Source organism: Physcomitrium patens, chromosome 26 (assembly GCF_059467195.1).
Source record: "Physcomitrium patens ecotype Gransden chromosome 26, ASM5946719v1, whole genome shotgun sequence".
NCBI lineage: Eukaryota > Viridiplantae > Streptophyta > Bryopsida > Funariales > Funariaceae > Physcomitrium > Physcomitrium patens.
In genome coordinates, this window is record NC_143435.1 from 11,871,236 (window position 1) to 11,893,758 (window position 22,523).

A 22,523-nucleotide genomic window follows, 5' to 3' on the forward strand; every position below is an offset into this window, starting at 1 on the left:
GGATCTACGGTTGAAGAGACACAAGGTTATAAAAAGTATGAGTGTCAAATGGGATTTAAGGGGGTTCAAGTTCTACAAGCATGAGTATGAACGAGATTTAGGATTGAAGGTCTACAAGTGCTAATGTAAATGGGATTTAAAGGAGTTTAAGGTCTATAAGAACGAGTGTAAATCAAATTTAAGAAAATTTAAGGTCTACAAATACAAATATGAATGGAGTTTAAGGAGATTTAAGGTCTACAAATGTGAGTATAAATGGGATTTAAGTAGATTCAAGGTCTACAAGTATAAGTGTGAGTGGGATTTTAGAGATTTAGGGTATATTAAATCAAGTGTGAATGGAATTTAAGGAATTGAGGGTCTATCAATGTGAGCATGAATAGGATTTAAAGAATTAAGGGTCCATAAATACAAGAGTGAACGAGGTGCAGTATAGAATTGAAGATGTATTATTACAAGTATAAATGGAGTGTGGTTAAGATTGAGGTTCTATTAGTGCAAGTATAAATGGGATACAGTTCAAGATCTAAAAATGTGAGTGTGAACATGATTTAATGGATTGAGGGTTTACAAGTGTGGAAGTAAATAGGATATAAGAAATTTAGGGCCTACTAGTACAAGTCAAATCAAGGTTTAAGGTTGAGAGTCTACCAACATGAGTGTGAATAAGGTTTAGGATTGAAGATCTACCAATGCAAGTATAAGAACTTTAGTATCTACTAGTGGGAATGTAAACAAGATTTAGAGTTGAAGGTCTATTGCCATAGGTATAAACGAGATTTAAAGAGGTTTAAGGTCTACAAATACAAGTGTAAATGGGCTTTAAGGAATTTTTGGATGTACAAGTATGAATGTGAATCAAGCTTAGGGTCCAAAGTATATGACTAAAGTTTGGAAATTACAAGTGTGACTAAGGGTTTAAGATTTAAGATCTATAAGTACAAGTGTAAACGGACTTAAAGGATTTAAGGCCCAAAAATAAAATCTATCAAACACACATGAATTTACACCTTGCACTAATGATTTGTAAGTGCAAAGCCTATGAAATGTATTAAACATGGATATGCCAATTTGCATTATATTATCAAATAAAGTGGCCAGATTTAGGATTTAGGATTTAAAATAAAATGATTTAAGATTTAAGATCTAGAATTATATGTGTATTCTTTAAAAAATTTACATACTTATTTTGGAATTTTGAATTAACCTATCTTTCTTTTTTTAAAGATTGTGGTTCCAATGATGCAATTTAATTTTATTTATGCTTCTTTCATTTAATACATATACATTCTTTGATTTTTAGATACTATTTTTTCTTTTCTTTTCTTTTCTGTTTTTTTTTTATTTTTAATAAAGAATTTTAATATTTTGATGAAATTTATTCCCATACTTTGGAATGTTGTGAATCTAATGGTATATTTAGTTTTCCTAAAAAATATATAATTTAGATGTTATAGAGGTTTTAAAAGTGAACTTAAGGATCAATAAATTCTTATGTTTTTGGAATTTTGGAATTTAGAGGTGACCTATCCTCCCATTATCAAGGATTTTGATTCCAATGGAGTAAAATCATTTATTTATGCTATTTCTATTTAAAAGATATAAAGAATTTGAGTTTTTAGGATTTAGAGTTGATTTTAGAATCTTAAGATTTAAAATTTAAGATCTATAATAATAAATTTATAATTTAACATTAATTTATTATATACAATTACAAACATCTTGAAAAATCCTTCATATTAGATTCAAAAATCAAAAAAATCCAACAAGAATTGCACTCAAATTCAACAATCAAAGATTTGACTTTCTTAAAATAAATTTGAAAAATATTTATGCTCATATCTAGAGATTTATGAAAAATCCCACAAATATACTAATCACTATTGAAATTACTTTAAAAAATCAATCGCATTAGACTCAAAGATTTTAAAAATTAAATCATATTTGCATACATAATCAATAATCAAAGAATTGGCTTTCTTTAAATAAATTTGCCACACATTTTTGCTCATAGCTAGAGATTTATTAAAAAAAACCCACAAACGTGCTATATACCATTAGAATTGCCTTGAAACATCAATCATATTAGACTCAAAATTTGCTAAAATTGAATCAAAGTTGCTTATGAAATCAATAATCAAAGTTTTGGCTTTCTTAAAAAATACTTGCGACACATTTTTGCTTAGAGATTAATACAATACCCACAAATATGCTATATACAATTACAATCACCTTGAAAAATTAGTCATAATAAACTAGGTTTTAAAATTTGGGGTTTAGAGTTATATGTGTGTTTTTAGATTTAAGTTTTAGGATTTAGAATTACATGTGTATTTCTAAGTTTAGGATTTAGGATTTAGGGTTTAGTATTTAAGATGTCTCATTACAAAAATGTCAAAAGTTTGAAATATACATAAAGTTCTAATTATTAAACTTTAAATCTTAAAAAATATCTATCAAGTGGATTGTATATATTCTCTCCAATTAGTCATGTAGAGGCCAATATAGTGTCGAGCAACGCCCATACAATCTATGTAAATTTTGTTCTTTAGCAAATATCCACAACCATTAGTCAGAGTTAGGTTTAAGACTTAGAGTTAAATGTGTGTTTTCAAAAAATTTACATACTTTTTTTGGAAATTTTGAATTTATCCACCCTCCCTATTTTTAAAAGTTGTGGTTCCAATGGTGCAATTAACTTTACTTATGCTTTTATCATTTGATAGATAAAAACACTTTGATTTTGAGATGTAGAGTTGATTTCTATTTTTGATGAAGAATTTCAACATTTTGAAGAGACTTACTCTCCTATTTTGAAATGTTGTGAATTTAGTGGTGTATTCAATTTTTCAAAGAATATATGATTTGGATGATATGGAGGTTTTAAAAAGAAATTTTAAAATTGATAAATTCTTATATTTTTGGAATTTTAGAATTTAGAGGTGACCTATCCTCCCATTATCAAAGGTTGTGATTCTAATGGAGTAAAAAAATTTACTTATGCTATTTCTATTTGAATGATATAAAAAAAAATTAAAAATTAAAAACTAAAAATTGTTCAAATTGTATTAGCTTTATAACTCAAACTGTAATATAAACTATGCATCTTCCCTTTCCCTCTAGATTTTGTTAGCATACTCCAACCTCTCTTTCTATCTTCTCCATCAACCCTCTATTGTACTTTAACCTATTCCAACTTCCATTGTACTTTTTCTCTCCATGCCTCTTTATTGATTAAACACTTGATGGAATTTTTCTCCCCATGCTTTTTTTTTAACCAAAGCATTTAGATTTTCTTTTCCATCTCCTTTCTTACTAAATGCTTTGGTTTCTTCTTCCATGTTTTCTTTTTCATATATTTATTTTTACAAATTTAACCTTGCTCTCACAAAATAATTTATCTACAGAAAGAAAATTGAGAATCTAAGTGGATATATGAAAGAAACTTCAAGTTTAGGTGAAATTTAAACATTAGCAGGGGAGAAAATAATAATAATAATAATAAATATTTACATATATATATATATATATATATATAACAGAAAAAGAAAAAAGAAAAACAAAAAACAAAACAAAAGAATTCAAATCTCATGTACACATCACTCTAATTGCCAAGCCACGAAAATCCAACTAATTAAACACTTCACACCATGGCATTGGTTTAGATTCAAAATCCACCATACCCATCTAAGCAACCTATGGCTACATGATTTGGCACTACTAATGAAACTTGTAGACAAGAAAAATGACCAATTGGAACCACCTACTAGCCTCATGTATTGAATGACAAGATGATGCAATATGTACACCCAAGATTTGTGATTATCACCACACCTCCTCCCCCTCTTCTCTTACTTGACTTTTACCTTTCTCCCTCCCATATTCTATATTACAAATCCATATTTTGTAATACACTGTTGATTTTACTTAGTGTACTGCTAAGCAACTTCCCCTCACTGGACTTCAACATAACAGTTGACAATAGAAGTCACAATCCAATCTTTTATTTAAAAGTACATCCAACGTCCCCTCTGCACATCATGTTTTATCAATGTATGTCTTTGAGACCAAAAAATAGTGCACGCCTACCTGCCTGCTGGCATCAATTTCTACAGATACATATAACCCTTCAGCAACAGATACACATAACCAGTCAGAATCTGTCAGCTGGTTCAAATTGGACCTAGTCGAGCATGGATGCAAATGCATAATTCACGATCTCTCTGTTTCTAGACACGCCGCAAAGTATCAAGCGCACGATAGCACTCTCCAAATGGAGAGTTGACCCTGCTCTGATGCCATTAACACGATACTTCTAGCTGTAACAAGATAAGTGAACGTTCCTTGGACAAGGGCTTGCCTTGCATTTAACAAGGCAGAATATAAGGATATCTTGCATCATTTGCTTCTTCCCCCGCTGCTCCACCATGTGTGAAAAAAAGACGCTTTAAGCGCACGCGCTCTGCCTCCTGTAACTTCTTGTTGCTGGTAATACACGAGAAGCCAAAATCCAGGATGCGGACAGTAGGCTTCTTTCCCCACACAACCATAATGTTACTTAAGGAAACATCTCCATGAAGCAACCCGCATGCATGGACTGCAGCAAGCGCTTCAAGCGCTGCAGTCTCCACCTCCCGGGTCACCGCCACTGAAACATAATCACCACAAAAGGCAAATAAATGACAACTCTGCCAGCAGATTGCAGGTGGTCAAAGGTATTGGCCCTTCAAAAAAACACACTTCATAGAATCACCATGCCCAGGCTACGAGAAACCCTCAAGACCAGAATACGGAGAGTAGGATGCTCCGCATCTGAGAGTTTTGCAAGAAATCCTACCTTCTCCAAGCTCAACACCGTCAATCAATTCAGTTGCGATAAATACAACCCGACCGTTATTTGTGGTTCCATATCCTATTAATCGAGGAACAAAAACCCCCCAAAGCTTCTCCATCCTCGTATAGGCAACCACCTCCTTCAGGAGAGCCTGCACAAGCGCGGCCAAAGATGGGCTGGGCAGAGTCAGATCACAAACAGGTAAGTGCCGCAAACTGCACGTGCACTTGAACACCAGCATGCTCCACGTTGCATCTACCAAAGACTACCTGTCAGTAAAGATGTCACAAACAGGACCTCTCCTCCTCAGTCCCCGGATTAGATGAAGTAGCAGCCACTGTGAGATGTGAACGCAACATTTCCACATGACACAACTCCGGCTCACCTCCGCACGTTCCGTGCCTAAGTGGGCAAACTTCAATGCAACAGGTTGGCCACGCAAACGGCCATTAACAACGCATCCACTCCACCCCTCACTACTTATGACACCGCCCGCCTTTTTCAGGTTCAGGTCCTCCGCGGGGACATCTTCCAAAGCCAGCTGCGCCCCACCCGAGCTATGTCTTTCAGACCTGCAAATGCAGTTGCTGTCATTTCACCATTTGCTCTCGACTACGTGTCCGACTTCATGGAACAAACTTGAATAGCTGGCTGGACAAGTTACCTTCGTTTTCCAGAGGAAGAGATATTTTGGCTCACACGTGCTGTAAAGGTTCGATCATTGATGTCGTCATCACTGCTTTCGTCGGAATGTTCAGAGGGGGCAGCTTCATGAACTAAGGGAAATTGGCCATTCCCCGTTGGGTCACCAAACTCAGAGTTATCCACTGCAGCAGCGTGCACCAAATATGACAACGCAGCGAGCACACGCGGGGGCTCAGCACTCGCCGTAATACCAGCTGATATTTTGAGGCAGCCGGCATTATCCCGTTTGAAGAGATACCAATTTCTTGCATCGGTTAGAACACCGTAACCCACCTTACACCTGCAACTCAGAGCAAAGGGATAGCAAAATGAGAACTGCCACGCATTCCATGTCGTTTTGCCAAACGTAGATCGGGAAACCAAGACGGTACGAGAAAATCCCACTGGCAGGACGAAGGGAGGATACAAGTAAGAAGAAGAGAACAAGATCATCTTAAGTGAGTCAACGTAGAACCAGGATCAACAGGCAGTAGAATGCAGCTTGTTAGAAAAAGGGTTTCCTGTTTATTGGGATCGGAAAAGGCAAAGGCCAAGCACGTAAACGCTGAGCTCCAAGCGAATCTAGCCAAGAGGAAAAACTACCGAGATAATCAGGGGTTCAAAAGAAGCTTACAGAACCATGTACTCATACAACTGACTAATACAGCGGGTGATCCTTTCACCTTGAGATGGCGTGATGCCAAAAACGGCGAACCCGCACCTGCCCTCTCCTGCGATTATTGGAACCTCTGTCAGAATGCTTGCAACAATGTAAGAATTGGAACACACTATGAAAATATGGGATAGGGCCAGATAGAACCTGATGTGCAAGAGCAGTCTGTCCAAAATCGATGGAGAAACCAGGGGTCATCTCCGTCACTTCCCAGACCTTCATTCTTGACCTCGAAGACCAAAGCATTCTTCTCCTTTAAAGTGATTACGAAATCTGCTCTAGGGCTTCCGGAATAAACGTCAACCATGGCACTTGAACTCGCACCCTCACTCGATCCTATCCCGTCATTTCCGCCTTTTCTCTTGCTGAAGATTATGTATTCTCGCTTGAAGAAAAAGTTAGACTGCGGCTCCTTCTTCTGCATAAAAGGTACCATTTCCCCCAGGATAAAATCGATATGTGGAATCTCATTCTTCTCTATCAGCCTAGTGTCCTGAGTGTGAGCGGTGACAGCCATTCGAAACACACGCCTCCTTCTATCTGCGCTTTCTAGAAATTCTTCGATCTCGTTCATTACATCCCAATGCTCTACTCTGACAGGTAACCACATCCGTGCATGGCTCGAGCTGCTTGGGTAAACGCCAGCCCGTGAAGAGCGAGTCGGCGGCACGACCTTCTGCACCAGCCACTCATATTCTGTGCCCAGGTCTGCATGCACAACACAATCTAAGATTGAACTTGATATACACGCACCTTCACAAGCGTCACCGATCCGAGGAGGATCCAAACAGGTTCTAGGACAACCCTATGGACGGATCGCCTCCAAACGACCCACAATAAAGAGTAAACATAACCCAGAACACCTAGTTCGGCAACAAAGAACCGGCTACGGAACAATCGAGGTCAATGAAGTAAACTATCCTAACCTATGCCACGACCATGAAATTAAACTTCCCCCAGTAATCCGGAAGCCCCCCGGAAACATTAAAAGACAAAGAACCTGAGGAGATGGGCCTTCAATGACAAGTGACGGGTGATAGGAGTGACCTCGTCGTTGCAGGATTTGCGTTTTCTCGTCCCGGAGTTGCGCTTTCTCGTCACGGAGTTGCGCTTCCTTGCCGCGCAGTAGCGCTTCCTTGCCCCGCAGTAGCTTCCTCTCCTCATCGCCAGGGCATCTGTTGATCTCCTCTTCCAATCTTCCTATCTTCTCTTCCACTATTCTTATCTGCTCGTGCACGCTTTGAATCTGGTCGTTCAAGTCTCGTATCTGGCCATCCACGCTTCGTATCTGCTCTTCCGAATTTCCACCACCGTCAGCCATTCTTCTCCACGACCCAATTCAATAAGCAACCAACGAGGCGAGCCCGATCTGAGGAACACGACCCCCTATACCCCCAGACGATGATTTCTCCACGCTACTCTCAGAGCACAAGTCGTCATCACCGTTTCCACCAACTTCAAGACCCCTTGCACCAGCATCCATGTGCAGCAAACTTATCTATATCAACGTCCAGAATGTCCACCGGCATAAATGTCCAGCACCTCACTTCCCAATCGTCAGAAAGAAGTCGCTGAGTTGAAGCAAATGAGACGAAGTAGACCCTAACTCGAAACCTCGACGAGCACCCCGATACCCAGATCAAAACTGTCCAATACCCACCTAAACCGAATCCCAAACCACGTTCAAACTATCACCTAGCCAAACCAGTCCTAAAGTAGGTACCGTATCTTGGAACGCCCGTTATTGCATTGGTAAAAAGCTGGGCTCGATTTTTACGTGTTGAGGTTACAGGGAGTCTGTGTTTTTGAAGTTTTGTGAGGATCCATTATAAAATACAACTCGGGAGAAGAATGTGGAGGTGATGTATGCACAAAAGTAGTTGATGTTGAATTTTACACTATATCTATATGGTTAGATTTGCTATTGCTATCACCAATATTTTAATAAAAATTTGAAACATAAAATAAAAATTATTTCTAAATTTCCATTACAAATAAAGAATAGGCCAACTTTGCATGAAATTTGTTTGAATGGAGTTGAAATGCAACATTCTCAATGTGGTGATTAATTGGAATTTTCATTCTGCATAAATAACAACTCGTTTTTACTTATGAACTCACTTGTTGAATCAAATTGTCACATACTTTTATTCTCATAGTCCTACTGAATATTTTTATTTTTCATTCCACTAATGACAAAAGATTGTGGTAATTTTTTACTTTTATTTTTACATTAGTGTGATGAAATTTGTCTATATAGATCACTTTGTATGTTAGTAATTGGTAGGTATATATATATATATATATATATATATTTTTAAATTGATGGTAAATTTTCTAATTGTAATGGTGCTATTACAAGCCAAAATTGTCAAGAACATGAATCTCAAAGAATTGAAAGATCAAGACACTCTTGTATCACTCAAACTGACTAGACAATAACTCAAAGATTGTATAATATTAAACTAGAATAGCTATTGCCAAAAACAAGAAGATTGGAAAGTCTTGAAATAAGACTAAGGACTAGAAAGAAATTGATAAGAGTGAAGAAGGCTTCACTCTTGCCACTATGTATTCTATCTAACTAAGAGCTACATGACAACATTATATAAGACCTTTGACATGTGTTCAAATTGCGAGACATATATCTTAACTTCAAAGAAAAGTTTTCTATATGTGCACCACATAGTTAGCTTGTTCTACAACCTACCAACATATGTCACAATTGGCTAACTTGTTGACTAAGTTTCTAACCTACAAACGAGTATAAAATTAAAGCCGCATCTTTGAAGCTTCTCTAGAAGATTTTATGAAATTAATCTATTTTTATCTTGTATTTTTTCCTTTTTGAATGTATAATCATCCTTCAAAATGAAATAGCTTATTCTTGAACTTGAACTTAGAAGTATCATGAGACTTAAAAGAATTATTCTTAATATCATAAACAAGAGGATTAAAGGACATACTTAATTGAACTTGCTTGAAAAAGATTGAATGAATAATAAATGTTGATTTTATTGTTCAAAGATGAAATGCTCTAGCTTTAAGAAAATTATATTTTATTGATTAAAAGCTACATTTTATTTTTTTGGTGCAAGTTATATTAAAACATAGAAAGCATACTCCACACAAGTAAGTTAGGACCAACAATGTTGCACTTTAACAATTAGAGTGTGGTATGAGATAATTCTTCCCATGCCGACCCTTTCCTCATATACTAGTACCAAGGTACCAAGTGCTACAACCCATATGGGATATCTCGTAGGATTAGCCCTCCTCTTGTACTCTAATGCACTATAGACCAGCACCTAAACTTATGGGATATCTCTAAGAACACTTGTACTCTATTGACCATTAGCAACTACTTAAAGAGTTCTTTCCTTCAACACTCCCACTTTGCTATTAGTCAATTACGTATCAATCGTAATGCCTTACTCAACTTGTTGTGTCTTTTTCTAACTAAGGCTTTTGTCAATAAATCAGCCAACATGTCTTTAGTTTCACAATACATCATATCAATAACCCCCATTTCTATCTTCACTCTTATGAAATGATGCTGAATATCAATGTGTTTGGTTCTTGCATAATGCTTTGGATTCTTTGCAAAAGCAAGACATCCTTGATTGTCACATCTCAATAGAGTGGCCTCCAATTGCACAAGTCCAATATCTGCCAATAACAACCTCAACCAAATTGCCTCCATTGCTCGATGACTTGCTGCCATGTACTCCGCCTCCATTGTGGACCTTGCAATAGTTGGTTGTCTCTTGCAATTCTAAGATATGGCTCCCACTCCAACAAAGAATACATAGCCCGTTGTTGACCTTCTATCGTTTCCATCTCCACCCGAATCCGTATCACAATATCCATGTAATACAATATTATCTCCTCCAAGATATAGTTTGAGGTTCAAAGAGCCTTTCAAGTACCTCATGATTCTCTTGATGGTTGTCCAATGCATAGGACCTGATTTTGGTATGTGTTGGCTTACAACACTTACCGCAAATGTAAGATCCATCCTTGTACCTACCATTGCATACATGACTGAGCCTACTGCTGCCTTGTATGGTATGCCTTGCATTTGATGCTCAACTTCAGCATACTCCTCATCCGTGAGTTTCATCAACTTCAAGTTGGCCTCCAAAGGAGTTCCAATGGGCTTGCAATCTCCCATGTTGAATCGTTTCAACACTTCTTCAATGTACTTGCTTTGGCTCAATGTGATTGTCTTTGATTCTCTACTTCTTGTGAATTCCACACCCAAACAATAATGGAGCTCTCCCAAATCACTCATCTCAAACTCTCCCTCCAATTTCTTCTTCAACCAATCCAATCTTACCATGGTGTTATTTAAGATGATTAAATCATCTACATAGAGGATCACAACCAGCAAGAAGTCCTTGGCTTGCAATACATACAAAGAATGATCAGCTTCACTCCTTACAAAACCTTCCTTCACAAAGAATGAGTCAATGCGTTGGTACCATGCTCTTGGTGATTGCTTGAGTCCATACAATGACTTCTTCAACTTGCAAACAAGGTAGTGTTTGTCTTGTTCAATAAATCCTTGAGGTTGCTCCATGTAGATGTCTTCTTCCAATTCTCCATTCAAGAATGCTGTCTTGACGTCTATTTGATACATCTCAAGATCCATTGATGCTCCAATTGCTACTATGGTTCTAATGGTGGTGAACTTGGCCACAGGTGCAAATGCCTCATTAAAGTCCACTCCAGCAACTTGTGAGTAGCCTTTGGCAACCAATCTTACCTTGTACCTCACAACATTACCCATAGCATCTCTCTTGGTTCTAAACACCCACTTACATCCAATTGCTGATCGATTTGGTGGAAGTGGAGTCAACTTCCATGTCTCATTGTCCATAAGAGATTTGTATTCTTCTTGCATAGCAATCTCCCACTTCATTGCATCACCACACCTCATTGCATCACACAAAGTCAATAGATCATCAAGAAGAGCAATATTGGCATGGTCTTCACTTACTTGTGGAAAGATGTGGTTCTTCCACCATTCACCTTGTGGTCTTCTCTCACGTGTTGGATATCTTCTTTCATGCAAGGAGGATGAGCCTTCATGCACCTCTTGCTGCCTTGTATGGCTCATGGAGTTCTTTGTCTTACTCATTGGTTGGTATTCTTCATCTTCATTCTCTTCATTGTCCTTGTTGTATCTTGTTGGAATTGAAGTCTTCATAGTATTGGACTCTTCTATCATGGCATCTTCCTCTCCTTCTTCACTTTGAGAATGCTCTTCTTCATCTTCTTATTTGTTTGCTGGAATTGAAGATGTGTCCACAAACACACCACTACTCTCACTTGGACACATCTCCCACTTTTCACTACCACTCTTATGCTCTAAGAACTCTACATCACGACTTTTGATGATCTTTTTGGTATCTAAACACATCAGCCTATATGCCTTGGTGCCTTCACAATAATCAAGGAATATACATCTTGTGCCCTTTGCATCAAATTTGCCTCTCATACTATCTGGAACCTTGATATATGCAATGCACCCAAAAATCCTCATGTGGGATATGTAAGGTTTGTTACTAGTCCAAGCTTCTTGGGGATTCATTCCTTCAAGTGCACTTGTGGGATACCTATTTCTTGTATACACGACATTTACCACAGCTTCCGCCCAATATTCATACCCAAGTTTTTGAGCATGAATCATACTCCTTGCCATCTCCACAATGGTGCGATTTGTTCTTTCAGCAACTCCATTTTGTTGTGGAGTGTAGGGAGTAGAGGTTTGTCTTACAATGCCTTCATGCTTCAATAATTCATCAAAGTGTTTGGACAAATATTCACCTCCATTGTCCGATCGCAGCACCTTAATCTTGTGCTCACATTGCTTCTCCACAAGTGCTTTCCACTCTTTAAACTTGGCAAAACACTCACTCTTGGCCTTGATGATGTAAATCCATACCTTCCTTGAGAAGTCATCAATAAATATGACAAAGTACCTTGCTCCACTCATAGATGGTATCCTCATGGGTCCACAAACATCCGAATGCACAAGCTCCAATAATTGACTTGCTCTTGTTGCAACTCCACTAGGAAATGGTGTCCTATGTTGTTTGCCTTGAATGCATCCCTCACAAGCAAGATTCATGGTAGAATGGCCAAGGTCTAAGCCACTTACCATGGATTGAAGCTCCTTCATGCTTTTGGCATTCAAATGCCCAAGTCTTTGATGCCAAATGCCCACCTTGTCTTCATTTGATGGAAATTCAGCAAAGGCAGCAACCTCCACTCCATTGATCCTCTTACAATTGATAATATAGAGATTGCCATCCCTAGTCCCTTTTGCTACTTCTTTGCCTTCCATGGTTCTCACAAAACATCCATTCATATTAAATTGTACTTTGCACCTATGAGTTACAAGTTTACTCACCGAAAGGAGATTCTTCTTCATCTTTGGCACATGCAACACATCCTTGAGAGTGATTCTCTTGCTTATGCCCTTCACCACCACCTCCACTACAATGGTGCCCATTCCAATGGCTTGTACCATACCATTATCACTTAACCAAACCTTGGTTGCTGGAATTGGTTGATAAGTGTTAAATAAACACTTGTATGGAGTCATGTGTTTGGTACATCTGGAATCCACAATCCATTTGCTCATATCAAGCATAGAAGTAGTTTGTTTTGCCATGAATGCAAAGTCTTCACCTCCATGGTCCTGAAAAGCATTGTTGGCATTCTCTCTTTCTCCTCTCTTTGCCTTGAAACAATTTCTAGCAAAATGGCCTGGTTTTCCACAAATATAATAAGTTTTAGGAGGATAACGTTGAAAAGGGGCACTTGCCTTACTTGGTCTTGTAAATAGTGTTGATTGCTCCCCAATAGACTCCTTTTGCTTTCTTTTGGTCACTTCATGGGCTAGTCTTGCCGTGACATAGTCCAAAGTGAGGTCTTTCCTTGAAATGGACTCCAATACCACAATGAGGGAGGAATAGGAGTCCGGAAGGCTTGAGAGCAATGTCATCACAACATCTTTTTCAAGTAAAGGCTTATCAATAACAGTAAGTTGGTTTGCAAGTGCTTTTACCTTATTCACATGAGCCATGAGATCTTCACCTTCTTCCATCTTCACGGTGAAGAATTTTTGCCTTGATCATAGCACATTGGAGAGATTCCTACTTTCATAGACATTGCAAAGAGTCTTCCATGCATCTGCTGCCCCTTTGCAAGAAATGACATGAGCAAGCTTGCTTTCATCTAAATTAGTGGCAATTATGCCAAAAGCCTTCTTCTCTCGTCTTTTGAAGTCCTTTTGCTCCTTGATGCTTGCCTCTACCCCAGGTGCAAGTTCGTCCTCATCTACTATCTCCCAAAGATCCAATGATGCCAAAAGTAGTTCTATTTTGGCCTTCCAGTGGTGAAATTTGTCACCTCTAAACTTTTCAACAACTGTTAAGCTAATACCCTCAAAAGAAGCCATCTCAAGCTACAAGTAGGTCCAAAAAACTCTTGATTTGGAGTTGTAATGCAAAAGATATGACTACTTAAAGATTGCTGAACTACAAACCCAGAATTCGCTGTTTTGCATCTTTTTACATATTTTGAGTCCAAATTACGTCTAAATCGTAGAGAATGGTTTGTAATGTGATTTTATGACTTTCAAACGTCTCTCTAACGTCACTTCACTCAAAATGACTCACTTTTTCATATAACTCTCAAATACTAGTGCTCCTTCAGCAAAGACACTATCAAAGTCTTGCACTAAGCTCATAGACTCACAAATTTAGGAACAAAGACTTCAACAATTCACTAGCAACACTCTACCATATGATCTCAACCACGAAAAATAAGCAACAAAGAAATAATGCAAGAAATACTCACTTCGTAAGAGAATGTGGGCCCATAATCTATTAAAACATAGAAAGCATACTCTATACAAGTAAGTTAGGACCAGCAAGGTTGCACTTTAACAAATAGAGTGTGGTATGAGATAATTCTTCCCATGCCAACCCTTTCCTTATATACTAGTACCAAGGTACCAAGTGCTACAATCCATATGGGATATCTCGTAGGACTAGCCCTCCTCTTGTACTTTAATGTACTATAGACCAGCACCTAAACTTATGGGATATCCCTAACAACACTTGTACTCTATTGACCATTAGCAACTACTTAAAATGTTCTTTCCTTCAAAAGTTAAAAGTATCTAAAAAAGATGTTTGACAAACCTTGTTATTTTTTAAGTGATTTTAAAATAAAAATCTTAATAAAAACAAGTTCTAATGGACTTAGTAACAATTCAAAATATGTACCAACATGAAGTACTTGAGGTTCTTATGATTTGTATATATGATAATTGGACTAGATGCACTTTTTAAATAATGAAGTTATTCTTAAAATGATTCTTTGATTGCAAGAAGCACTTTTTTGTAGATCTTATAGTTAATCTCAACTGTTGAAAATTTCTTGAAATGAAAAGCTACCAAGTAGAGCTTGTCATCTCTTCCTATTTGTGACAAAACAACACCTATAGCAAAATCTAATGCATTTATTTTTATAAGAAATACCTTGAAATAATCAATGTGATATAAGATTGATACAAAAATAAATGTTGTCTTTAAGACTTCCAAAGATGCTTCAACTTCTTTGCTTTATTCAAGTTTGTCTTTATAAGTCAAACAAGTAAGAAGATATGCAACTTAAAAAAAAAATCTTGATAAAGATCCAATAATAATTAGAAAATTTCAAAAAACATTGCACATCTCTGAATATTTTGGAAATCTTCCAATCCATAATAGTTTGAACCTTCTTGGGATCCATCATAAGGCCTTCATTAGAAATAATGTATCTTAAGAAATCAACTTGAGTAGTGTAGAATATATACTTTTATATCTTGGGATATAATCCTATATCTCTAAGTTTTTGTAATACACAACAAACATAAAGTTCATATTCTTTTATGTCCTTAGAATAGATTAAAATATCATTTAAATAATAAATGATATAATCATCGAAAAAACTTATCGAAAATGTCATCCAAAAAATGTTAAAAAGCAGTTGGTGCATTAAAATTTAGGCATGTTATTATATTAGAAATATCCATATATAATTCAAAAAAAAGTCTTTAATTCATTTCTTTCTTTGATGTAGATCAAATTGTATGTTCTTTGTAGATCTATTTTTGGATAGATCTTTTTTTGATTGAGTTGATTAAGAAATCCTAAATTCAAAGATAAAAGATATTCATTCTTGATAGTGATCTTGTTAAATCCTCGATAGTCTATGTACATTCATAAAAATCCATCTTTTTTCTTCACAAACAAGTGTGAGCTCTTAATTATGCTTTAAAATTTTTATTTTTATTTTTTCTTTATATTGTGATAATTGAACAAGTTGGAATATGACTTACATAAATAAAATCTAATTTTGTAGAATTTTGAAGGATGTAACCTTTGATGGTACAAATCTTAGCCTAAATCCTTAAATTGGATTAGTTAAGACCAAAGTGATGGTTAATGATTAGTGATTATGATGGATAGTTGGTGGTTGATGATTGTGTTGGAAGGTTTAAGATTTTGGATAATAGGGATTGAGAATTTAGAATTACAAGGGTGAGTTTGATTTTTTGGCATTAATATTTTTAGATTTTGAATTAGACTATCTTTCTATTTATGATATCTAAGATTTCAGTGGTATAATTATTTTTCTATATATATATATATATATATATATTTATAATTTAATAGCTATAGCTATTTTGACTTGGATTTTAAGATTTTGACTTTTGTCATCCAAGAATTTTTAAATTTTTTACAAAAAGCCATCAGATCCATTTCAAGGTTGATATTCTAAATAAGTGCTTAAATTTTTTAAAAAGTGCATACATTTGTAGATATTAAGTATTTAACCATTTTGATTATTGAATTGATTTTGTATACGAATAGATATTTTAAAGTTTTGATTTGATCTACCCTCTATTTTAAGGCTCTAAAAATCTAGTAGTAGACTTAAAATTCTATACATATTTTTTAATTTATAACATAAACAAATTAAAAAGCCTAATTCAATTATACGTCCAAAACATGCAGAGATTATCTATTTGAATATGGGGAGATACCAAATTGGCAAACATGATTTAGATGCACAAACAACACAAGTTGAAAAAAAATGAAACAATTAAGAGGCCACCTACACATCCTCCTCCTAACAAGAAACAAAAGATGGTTTGCATATTTTTCCATTGAAGTATGCTATTTTTGTTGCAACAATGAGTGCATTATTATTTATTTTTTTTGATTTTGATCATGTATAATGAATGTATTGTAATGCTTTGACTTTTTGTAGGTACTAAGTAGAAGATAGCTGAACTATAAGGAAGTGCTTTGATTTCAACTATTGGAATATAAATTTATTTTAATTAATTCTTAATTGCCATAATAGGCATATTTGATCATTTTTTTGTATCTATTGCCACATATTTACATTGATATTCTTTTTTACACAAGTTACAGAAGAGGTGTCAGGTGGACCAAACATTGCAATTAATTTAACTTTAGACGATATCTTATTAGAATTAGGCAGCCTAAGCTGCTTACAAGTTATAGGAAGTAGAGTGATTGATCAACCATCAACACAAAAACATACAACACACAATCTCTAGTATTGTGGTTATGTAAAGTCATCATTTCAACTTCGGGCATCAAAGAACTATGTTGGATAACGAATTAATTGTATATTTTACTTGTTATTAATGGAATTAGAGGGTATAGGATTTGAAGTCAAATATGTGAAAGAAAGGAAAGCATTTGCAATCATTATCATAGAGATTGGACTAAGTTACAGTCGAATGAGCATGTCGTAGTAGAATGGATTGGAGTTGTTGTCGTAGTAGTGATGAATTTTATAATGACTCATAGATGTCCATCTATGAGATAGCGACAAATGATCGTGGAATAATTGTTGTAGTCGTGGTAAATTTTATAATGATTCATAGGTATCCATCTATGAGTTAGCGACAAATGATCATGAAAAGGTGCCCATTGATAGTTCCCAGAGATTTGATTGCATCACCTTCAAGCATGCAGCCGCTTACTCTTCCGAGGAATGCTCAAACTTCTAATGATCCAATGGAGGTCCTTGATATATCAATGGAGGGCAAAGAAGCTTTCTAAGCATTTATAAGTTGCAAGTCTTGTTGGTGTGTATAGCAAGTGCTGAATGAAGATTCACCATAGCAAATACAAGGTTATCTATATTCATTGTGTCACTTCTCCAAAATAGATCTATATATTTTCTAATTGGATTTTTAACTTCATTGTAACTCCAAAAGGCTGGAACTTCTTCTTTTCGTTTAGAATTTAGAAATTTTGTTGAAACATCTACTTATTGTGATCAAATCCATTCAAAATTAGCTCTTATTTTGTTGTGTTGCTTCGATTACCTTAGAATAGAGCTTGAAGTATGAGTACTTGCAACTGTTGATAATTCAGTTATTGATAATATGTTTCATGTTGCAGAGTAAAGAGCTTGAGTATAATATAAAGAGATAGCCTTTAGTGCTAGAAATATTCTCCGTTCTACATTTTTTGATCAAAATATTCCTCAATAAATTGGGGCTTCAATATAAGGATTCAAATATCTGATGAAGTTATATAATCTTTTGCATTTAAATTTATAGTAGCAATAACAAGCGATGGCTGCGATAGAAGTCTACCTGGTTTAGTAGAAGTCCAGTTCTCGAACTAACATCTATGTAATACTTAGGTGATACTATTCTAATACTTTGTTGATACCTAGCCATTCATAAACTAGTAAAGGTTTCTTCTATTGATAATTACTGATAATCATAATGTTATCTAACTCAATCAGTTGTTTTTTATAAAAATCATCTAATTTTAGGTGAATGAATTCCATTCCATGAAACATAGCTCCCAAGTCTCATACATGCCAATTGCTTCTAGTGGCATGAATTAATGTTGCCACATATAAAAGTTGAGTTGTAGTTGTAGGATCCTCTAGAACTACAACATGCCCATAGAGTGTTGGTAAACTTTGCCAAAAAAATATCATTATGAAGTTGCCTCAAGATAATTTGATTTGTGAGAGTATTGGATAAAACTTATTATATTTCACCAAGTTGGTACAGGTCTGAATATTTGCATTATAGTTATCCATGAAGACGATCTTCATGCCATCGCTACCAAAGCTTATTCGTAGGTCCATTAGTGCCTATTACAAAGCAACACCATAAGCGCGATTGATGGCATTGATGTCATTCTTGCACAAGAGTGCGTCTTTAGCCTGGTTGAAAAATTACATCAGCTATACGAAGTTGCACCTTTGTGGCAATATATTGCCATTGAAGAAGAGCCGTGCACCAAAATGATGAAGCGTCTTAAAAAATAGGTCATTAATTACATCCACAACAGAAATGTCAAATATAATCTCATATAGACACAAGAGATAGGATTTGACTTATGGTGATGGGCGCCTTAATTACAACAACAACAGCTAGAACAAATGAGGCAATAACTACCAGCCACGGCATATTCAGCACACTTGTGATGACAAACAAGTCAATGCCTCCAATTTCAAGAATGTGATATATACCATTCCTGTACGTATTCTATACTAGTTGATACGGACCTTTTGTTGCACATGTAAATTCTATCCAAATCAACCTAGACTTTTCAATACTAGTGACCTTTTCTAAGTACAATTCAAGTTTCTTGATATCCTTATCTGGACTCTAATAATAAACTCTATTTTACAGATGCAGCATAGATTTATCACATGAGTATAGAGAACATCACAAATCTATTCAAAAGAGCACATTTGGCTTTAAAAAAATTGCCAATTGTTTGAAAAGAGTCTTCCATGAATACATGCTTCAAAAACATTGTTCCATTATTGAGATTCTATGATAGTTATTAATTATTTTGATAGTTTGTTGTAAACATTGGCAAACTCTAAACATGAAAATGTAGAATATTTTAAATCCATTTTAAATCTCAAATTCAAGCATAAACTTGCCTATGATGAATATTAATCCTCATGAATGGAGATGGTTATCCAATGCTTATAGTGTGGGAGATAAAACCTTGTATTGAGTGCCTTACTTTTGGAATTGAGAAAATTATCAACGTATAAGTTGAGGTAGATCGGTGTCATGACTGTGGTAGCGTTTGCAATTACATGAGCATAGGCAAAATTGGCTCTATACACATCTACAATGCTTTGGGCCACTTGAATTTCTTACTTGCCGTGCTTGCGATCGGCACCATGAGCATCAAATTTAGCAATAGTACCAAATCAACCATTGCCAAAGCCATCTTCACTATAAAATTTATGTCGCTATTGATGAATCTGATTATTAGTATATATACTACAAATCATGCCTTTGTCGATGAATTTGAAAATGCTAATCACACCTCTATCAATGAGTCTGATCAAGATTTAGAATGATAATCTTACATGTTGTAAAAGACTTATGTAGAGACATTTTGACCATCGCATGATTTAATATAAGTAATAAATTATTGTATGGCACATTGGATGATATTATTTTCTCATTTGGATAAGAATCATCTTAATGCCACATTTGATTGAATATAGAACCAATAAAAAAAAGATCTTTCATTTGTTTCAATAAAATAAATATAAATAAATAAAAATAAAAAAGAGGTCACTCTATTTCTTGCTCGATTAGTGGCATAACAAAATGATAACTATTTTCAATTGGATTTGTCAATGCTTGTGGTATAGTTTGGTATTATATAGCCATAACAAAGGTTGCACAAATAATTATCTCATGGATTGATGCCGATATGATGCCATGATTAACAATGTTTTTTTTTTATCAATGTTTGATAAATATCTACAATATTAGTAAGTTGGATTATATGCTATGGCTTGTCTTACATGTCTACAAGTCGAGGAGCCATAATTATTGTTGTAATTTGAAGATTGCTTCATGGTCAAAAGCATCAAAAAAAAGCTATATTAATTGAGACTAGAAATACATGATGTATTAAGTATCTTATGCTTAGTTATTTATTTACATATAGAAAAGATACTATAAGTAGTATGATTCACATAATTGACTCACTTGTGTAGTTATTTCAAAAGTTATAAATCTTGTAAAGAGGCTCTGGAGTTTATAGAGTATGAAATTTGAATAGTATTTCAAAACTTGATTAATTTCAATAATGTATAGTATTTCTTGAATGTACTTCAAGGCAATGGATTAATAAATACATATATATATATATATATATATACATAAAGACTATGAACTTATCTATAATACAAACTAATATTTCTTGAATTTAGTATTTCTTTGATAAAGTGATGATATACTTCAATGTACTTTGTTCTTGCATAGAATATAAGGTTCTTAGCTAATTTCATTAGTGATTGATTGTTCCAAACTAGGATAAAATTATCTTGAATTTTTTACATAAGTTTTTTGTTGTTGCTATTGTTAAGTGAGAGCATCAACAATAAAGATTGTATGACTCCTATTCTAATAGATAATCTTCTTAACCAAATGGCTTTTGGAATTCTAATAGATAGACTTACATATTCAAATTCAATTAAAGATTTCACTATTGTTTAGTGTCTTTTATTTTTTTATGTAATTGCTATTCTAACTATAATAAAATACTAACATCCTATAGATCTTTGTATTTTGAGGTATAATCAACATCAATGAAAATTTATACATTGCTATTTTATTTTGATTTATAGTAAAGTTCAAAATCAAAATTTCCTTTGATGTATCTTACTACATGTTTAGGATTTAGGATTTAAGCTTATATGTATGTTGGAATTAACTAAACTTATGTTTCTTTTATTTGATAGATATAAATACTTAAGATTCAAAGTTTAGGATTTGAAGTTTAGAATTTAGGATTATAAGGGTGTCTTTGTTCTTGGGCATCAATATTTTTAGATTTTGACTTGACTTACCTCTCCATTTATAATATCTAGGATTTCAATGGTGTAATTATTGTCATAGGTATACATACATATTCTATTAAATACCTATATGATAAGATAGAAATAAGTAAAAGTAAATAAAAATAAATTAATTTCATAATACCTTTTAGAGAAGCTTTTTAGAAGCTTCATAGACATTGCTTTGACTTTACATGTATTTGTAGTTGATTGATAGGTTAGAAACTTAAACAACAAGTTAACCGCATATTGATAGCTTGCAAAATAAGCTAAGTATGTGACATGCATATAAAAAACTTGCTTTGCAAGTTAAGATGCATGTCTTACAAAGTCAACATATTTTAGAGGTGTTATAGGACATTGCCACATAGTTCCTAGTTAAAAGTATATATAGAGGTAAGAATAAAGCCTTCTTTACTCTTATCAATGCCCTTTTAGTCTTTAGTCTTGTTTCAAGACTTTCTAGTCTTTTTGTTTTTGGCAATAGTCATTCTAATTGAATATTATATCATCTTTGAGTGACTTTCTAATTCTTTTTAGTGACATAAGAGTGTATTGAGGATTTCTTTCTTCAAAATTCATATCTTTGACAAATGATTTCTTCCACATGTTCATAGTTTGGAAAATATATCTACTTTGATTTGGACTTTAAGATTTAGATTTTTGTCATACAAGGATTTTTGAAATTTTTGAAAAATCTATTAGAGTCAATTGGAGGTCGTCTATTCTAAATATGTACTTGAAGTTTTTTAAAAGTGTATATATTTGTAGATATTAAGTATTTGACCATTTTGACTAGTGAGTTGATTTTACATATGAATAAATATTTTTAAATTTTGATTTGACCTGTCTTCTTATTTTAAGGGTCTAAAAATCTAATGATGGACTTGAAATCCTATACATATTTTTTAATTTTGAAATATAAGGCATTTGACTTGATGTAATTTTAAGTCCATCTTTTTTGTACTTTGTCTTTTGAAAGTTTTGATTTGACCTACCTCTCTATTTATTACGCTTTTGATTCTAATGATATATTTAATATCTTTAACAAGTTTGTAATTTAAGAAATATGATGTTTTTAAAATAAAATAAAAAAATTCCTTTAATTAATATATGAAAAAAAATTAAAAATATATAATAAATATATAGAAGCTTTTGGATACTACAATAATATATTGAATAGAATATGTAAATATATGTCATTTTTTTTACAAGATATTATATTTATATTAATTTCTAAATACATAATACATATATATATATATATATATATATATATATATATATGTATTTTAAAATTATATTATCTATGTTTTAAGGATTTACAGTTTAGAATATTAGGATTTAAGATTTAAGATTAAATGAATATTTTCTAAAAATGAA

The 22,523-nt window shown here is 34.2% G+C and overlaps 1 protein-coding gene across 2 annotated transcripts; it reads right to left on the reverse strand.

The window, feature by feature from the left end:
• Positions 1-3,984: 3,984 nt before the first annotated feature.
• LOC141045063 (uncharacterized) lies at positions 3,985-7,772 on the reverse strand. Of its 2 annotated transcripts, none has more exons than XR_016501176.1 (7): positions 7,239-7,772; positions 6,339-6,899; positions 6,153-6,249; positions 5,499-5,819; positions 5,104-5,406; positions 4,838-4,985; positions 3,985-4,648 (listed from the first exon to the last, which is right to left on the reverse strand). XR_016501176.1 is itself a non-coding variant. In XM_090247954.1 (7 exons), the coding sequence occupies exons 1-7, from the start codon at positions 7,510-7,512 to the stop codon at positions 4,368-4,370; spliced, it is 1,869 nt and encodes a 622-aa protein (XP_090104080.1). In that variant the 5' UTR covers positions 7,513-7,772; the 3' UTR covers positions 3,985-4,367. The 2 variants fall into 2 exon arrangements, 1 of the variants encoding a protein (XP_090104080.1); XM_090247954.1 differs by having other exon boundaries at positions 5,220-5,406.
• Positions 7,773-22,523: the final 14,751 nt, after the last annotated feature.